This window comes from Scophthalmus maximus, chromosome 6 (assembly GCF_022379125.1).
Source record: "Scophthalmus maximus strain ysfricsl-2021 chromosome 6, ASM2237912v1, whole genome shotgun sequence".
In the NCBI taxonomy this organism is placed as follows: domain Eukaryota; kingdom Metazoa; phylum Chordata; class Actinopteri; order Pleuronectiformes; family Scophthalmidae; genus Scophthalmus; species Scophthalmus maximus.
This window is the reverse complement of record NC_061520.1, coordinates 8,404,210-8,410,209: the sequence shown is the minus strand read 5'-3', so window position 1 is coordinate 8,410,209 and position 6,000 is coordinate 8,404,210. Positions and strand designations below refer to the sequence as shown.

Below are 6,000 nucleotides of genomic sequence, written 5' to 3'. Positions count from 1 at the left end.
ATTAGTTATTTGTGTAGTTTTAACTTCATTGTCTCTTCCTTATTGGTTGTGTGTCTTGGATTCTTTCTTTTGTTTGTTTTGTTTTGTTTTGTTTTTGTTTTTGTTTTGCTCTTACTTCTGCTGGGGCCACTTGCCAGGTCATCATTCTAAATGAGAAGCTGTTCTTACCTGGTAAAATAAAGGTAAAATTAAAAAAAAATAAAATGTCGGTCTGCTATATTGTAAATCGATATATTTTTCTACTCCTAATTACCCCAAATCGCAGTTCTGTCGCTCTGAATAATGGATTCGAATTGCGCATCAAGCACTTCCGGGGACTATCTGAAGTCTACGTGAGTCACGTGACGTGCAAGCGCTGTTTGACGAGTAGAGGTGCAGTTCAATCTTAAACCTGAGAGGCAGTAATGCGCCGCAGTAGTGTCAAGCCTTCCAAACACACAGAGAGAAGAAGGGAATAAGTTTTGATTTGGACCGGAGCCCTCGAGTAACTACATGGAAGAACTACATAGGCATGTCGGTTTAATACATTGTAAATCGATACATTTATTGACAACTAAGCACCAAAAATCGCGTCTCTGTCGCTCTGACTAATGGATTCGAATTGTGCGCCAAGAACTTCCGGTGAACTATCTGAAGTATACGCGAGTCACGTGACGGGCAAACATTTTTGACTTTCGCTGTCACGACTCTCATTCGACGGCGCTGATTTGGACAGGTGGCTCACCCTGCAGCAGTCAGGGCCTCCGGTGGCTTCACCGAGTGACTCGTCGCTTCCCTCCTGAAGATGTGAGTAGACGTTCTGATACTGAGCCTGTGGTGTAAAAAGCTGTAGCGCTAATTACGAATGCGACGTTACTCTGTCTTGTGTAACTGTGTAGGCCTGAGGCCACTGTGTGACAAATGTATCGTAGTCAAATATAACTGTTGAAGTGACACGTTTCATGCTAAGGAAGAGTATGAGGGCCCGGCATAAGAGAAGGAAAAAAATGAGGGGGAAGTTCTTTGGTTTTTTTCAAATGAGGGGGAAGATTTTTTTAAATTTATTTAACATTTCGAGAATAAAGTCGAAATGTCGAAATAGACCTGAACGGCCGTGTTGCGGCACCGGTTCAGCTAGCTGTCACACATCCACGTTAACTAACGTTAGCAGAGCTACGCTAGCTTCGGTAACTGCACGCCTCTCAAAATCCGTTCACGATTGTTTGCAACTGAACATAATCGTGTCAGGACACACGTTGACGTTCGTGTGCAACCACTCGCTGTCCCGCATCCATTCTTCCAGATTCAGCATGTCAATAATAATATTGCAACTTTACAACTTGGTTAGCAGATAGCGTTAGCTTAGCAAACTGGCTAACACAACATCAACATCCGGTTGTTTGGAGCTGCGGAGAAGTGCTTCCGGGTCATCATTTTCGACTTGTGTATTCTTACACTTCAACGAAGTGTAAAAAAAATATTAAAAAAATCTTCCCCCTCATTTTTCTAGTTCTTAGGACTGGCCCTAATTCTCTTCCGTACCATGCTGCTCTTATAGAATGAAAAGAAATCAGAACATTCAAGATTTCTACATTGAATTTTTTTTTTTTTTATCCAAAATAGCCGAGGAGGTCATAGCAGCCAGCAGTGAGAGTCATTCAAAAAATTGCTGTATGTGATTAAAGTTAATTTATTCGTTATTCTTTTTTTGTTTTTTACTTGTATATTGGAAAAAGGTGTAAGAGCAATGATAATTATTTATCTGCTTTGCCTTTTGATGGAGATTTTTCCATTTTCCTATACTTGTGTACAGTGGCTAACAGTACAGGCTTCTTTCAAACACGGCAAACCCCAATTTCTATCAGTGTGGAAAAAGCTGAATATGACTTAATTTGACATTCAAATATATTGAAATCCCTGTTTTTCTCAGGTGTGTCCGGTCAGCCACTGTGAGACGATGAGAGACATCCAGCCTATGCCTAATTTTTCATTTGAAATATATTGTAGTTAATTAAATATACATATCCATTACCCTTTAATTAGGAAGAAGTTTGAGAAATTAAGATTCAGTACATTTAAACATATCTTATGGTACGAACAATGTTTTTTAGCTGCACATGTACAGTGAAGTTCTATCAGAAAAACTGTGACCTCATCACAGTATGGGAACATTTTCCTGCTGTGACTCAGTAGAAAAGTGACACACCCACACTGAAACTTGTTATGGCTATCAAGCCAGCAAACATTCTCATTACTGAAGTGGCTGCCTTGTGAGATTGTGTTTATAATGTGTGAAGACAGTGAAGTGCGATTTTCGTTTCATATTCCACCGATGGGTTTCAGTTTTTTATTACTTCTTTGCTGCAGAGAGAGAGAGAGAGAGAGAGAGAGAGAGAGAGAGAGAGAGAGAGAGAGAGAGAGAGAGAGAGAGAGGATTACGACACATTGTGAGGAGACTCTGAGACATTGTTTCAAATAACTTGAAAAAGAAAGACCATAAATACCGATAGGCCTACTCATACTCCACAACAGTTTGCAACAGTGTAACAAGGTGCATTGATCTCCACAGACCAACTACGGTTATGTAACATTAATAGACAAAGGTTTTGCTCCGCGTGAAGCCACACCCCGCATTATGAATCGTGTGATATATATGTAAAATGTGAGAAAACACCCTCACGTTCCTCACTGCCCATACTCTTATCTACTTGTGTTATTCAACCATCATAAACAACTGCCTTGCGGCTGTCATTTTCCCATGCTATAGATACAATGTGTAAACTAGTGTAACGCAATGTTGTGATTACATATCCCATGTCACACTATTATAAATGCTGTCACAGCTAAATCACCATTAGCTGCTGCTGCTGTTGTTGATTTTGTTATTGCAAATTTGTAATGCATTGCGTTCGGGCCATAAATCTTATACAGGATTACTGTGTATGAGTCGTTTGTATGGTCTTGACTCATCAATCAGAGCTGGGATGTTTGTGTTATAACTGCCACTTTATATGATGGATGAAGATGGCTGTTTTTTAACAGTACAGTAACTATGGTAGAGGAGGGAGGATGCATGGGTGTGCGTGTGCGCGCGTGCGCGTGTGCGTGTGCGTGTGTGTGTGTGTGTGCAATGTAAGCAGTGACGCTCATTATTCCATCTGCAGCCCAGAGTGATTGAACAAGCCACATATTTACTGTCTTTTCCTCTTAATCCCATTGTGCTTGGTGAGATTAAATTTGAACACTAATAAACGTTGTTTTTTTATGACTAATTAATGTTTCGTACCTTGCCAAGAATCATTCTCTTCCTCTGCTAATTCTAATTGGTCCAATTAATCATGCAAAAGACAATTAGCATAGTTTGATGTGCAGTAAAGCCACTCCGGAGCCCACAGGGGGATTTGGAGAGCTTTTGTTTCTTGATACAAACAGAAAATTAGTCAAGGGGTGGTAGGCGCTTGATGCTGAAGCAGAGTGCAACACAATACTAATGAGAGTGCGCTATTGTGATGGTCTTTACAGGACTGACAGCCATATTCATACCAAAGGCAGATGCGTGTTGCAAGTGAATGAAGATGACTGACTTCCGCTGCCTATAAGATCTGTGCAAAGTCCAGGAGATGTACAGTAAGAGAGGCCCTTCTCTAACAGACAGACGCACCATGAGGCACGGAGGAGCAGATTCCCCGGTAAACATGCTGCAGATTTTTTCAAAGGTCTCCTGCTGTACTATATAGTAGACATAGTATTGATCTAGTTTTTTCTCTGTGCACGAAGCTCTCCCTCCTTTTAAAATCAATATTGCTAACTTCTCAGGACTTTCAGGAAACTATTTTAGAACTGACATTAATGACAAAAAAATTACTTTCCAATATGTTTTTTAATTCATAAATTGCATGACTCAATGTTTGTATTCAGACATTTTCACAGGCATGTACAAGCCTGGATTAATATAAAAGATGTGCACATTGCTGTCAGTGTGCGTAAATATATGTCCAAGGGATTAATTTAGAAAAAACACAGGACAAAGGTCTAATATAGGAATAATCATTATAAAACAATGTAAATCTAATACCAATCTAAGCACTAAATACTATGTCAAACTCTTCCTCCCGTTTGTCTGTTAATGCTTGTAGTTAACTTTTTCTAGCGACATAATAATTACATTTAAATGACTTCTGTGAAAGGTTTGTTCACATCTGTATCGTCTCTAAGAGCAGCTTACAAAACCCCAGACCTAAATGATGGTCAGTTGAAAAACACAAACTCTTCAGGCATTAATATAACATTTCAAACATACAGTATGTGGTCAGAACAAATTGACAGACTGGAATTTGATCATATATTTCCAACAATCAAGTATGTAGTATATCGAGTATAAAGAACAAATTAAGAAAAATAATTGACTAACAATTAGTTAATTAAGAGCAAACTGTTGGATGTTGTGTTATTAACTCCAGTGTAATGTTTGCACACTGAGCAATTTCTGAATAAACTGTTTTCTGATTAATCGGCATGAACAATTTCTAATAAATGTCTCAGATAATTGCGTCTCCTCAGGTGAATTGCTCAACCTGCACCATTGGTCCACAAATGTCACAACTGAACTGTTGAATTGTGGTTAGGGTTAGGGGTTAGGGTTAGTAACAATCATCATTTCATTTCAAATCTGCATGAATATTCACATCCATATGTGACATAATTAGCTGATGCAGCACCGGGACAGAAACTTAAAAGACTCTTTGATAAAGTTGTAGGGTTTTTCCCCCGGGTCCCAGTTGTGTGGCTTGTTGCGATTCTATGAAAACCGATATCTGTACTTTACCTTCTGTGATTTACTTATTCACATGCAGCTGTGGTTTATAATAAACCCCCAGACCTAGTAAAAATGAAAATTATAAAAAGATAATAAAAGTAAATTCTCTACTTTCAAGGTAATATGGCCATTTCTTTTTTTAAATTTCTCCGTGAGGAACGTGTTGTTTTACAATTCAGTCTAATCTAATAACTGTATTTATTATGTCAGTAAAAATTTGAAAATATTACTTACTAACATCTGCCATATGCTTCTGTTTTTGTTGGTCCCAGGACATATTATGTATGTTCAGTATATTGATTCAATACATAGAAGTATTTGGTTGAGACTGTTGATGTATTGTCTAAAGATAATATTGCTATAATAAGAACTATGGTATAATTTTGTAGTAGTGTGGATAAGATTGGGCAAAATATTAATTTGGATAGCCTTTGATACTGAGCGATAACAACTGAGATCAGTAGATTTTATTGAGACGTGGCTGATGGTAAGATGCGCAAAAAAATTGTCTTCTTTTATTTGAAGTATTTCCCCAGCATTTATCCTTCTTATGTAATCAGATCAAATGTTAATTAACATATTTAATCAAACAAAAGCCGGCATTAAACTCCTCAAACTAATTTATAAGTTTATGCAAGAACGTTTGAGATCAGAAAAAAAGAGGCAAAACAAGAATTCAGCAGTTTTATTTTCATTTTTTTTTATAATTCAGCCTCAGCATATTTCTTATCATCTCTCTTATCTTCCACTTCAAAAAAAAAAACTGCACTGTCAGCGAAAATAGTTGGCCCTATAATATCCCTCTACAAGCTGAGGTTGATTATGATAGTAAAATTGGCAGCGGAGCGTGGAATATCCCCCTGGTGATTTTCCAACTCCAACTCATTTCACGGGCCATCTCTAGGTCCCGATCTCTGGGACTGGGTTCACTTAGCTCGGGCCCCTGTGCTGCTTATGTCTTGATTGCCGTTTCATAGACTTTCACGTGTCAATGCAGCAACGTCGAAGGGACCTGTGAGGAGGAAGTGATGCAACCACAAAGATATGTAAGGGCGGCATTGAAAACACTAACACTGCGGTTCGCTGACCTCAAAGGAAGGAAGGAGACAAAGAGAGAGAGAGAAGGAGAGACAGAGGCGAACAGAGAAAGAGAACGACTGTTTTATAGGTGGTCAGATGATTTAAATGTCAGGTGGTGACAGTTT

The 6,000-nt window shown here is 38.6% G+C and overlaps 1 protein-coding gene across 1 annotated transcript in view; it reads left to right on the top strand.

Annotated features, from left to right (window-relative positions):
• Nucleotides 1–450: 450 nt before the first annotated feature.
• Nucleotides 451–6,000, top strand: part of tox2 (TOX high mobility group box family member 2) — a 115,313-nt gene continuing 109,763 nt past the window's right edge. The window contains exons 1-2 of the mRNA XM_035631492.2: nt 451–786; nt 3,502–3,668. Coding sequence (XP_035487385.2) covers nt 3,600–3,668 — 69 coding nt within the window. The 5' untranslated portion in view covers nt 451–786; nt 3,502–3,599. The remainder of the gene's footprint in view (nt 787–3,501; nt 3,669–6,000) is intronic.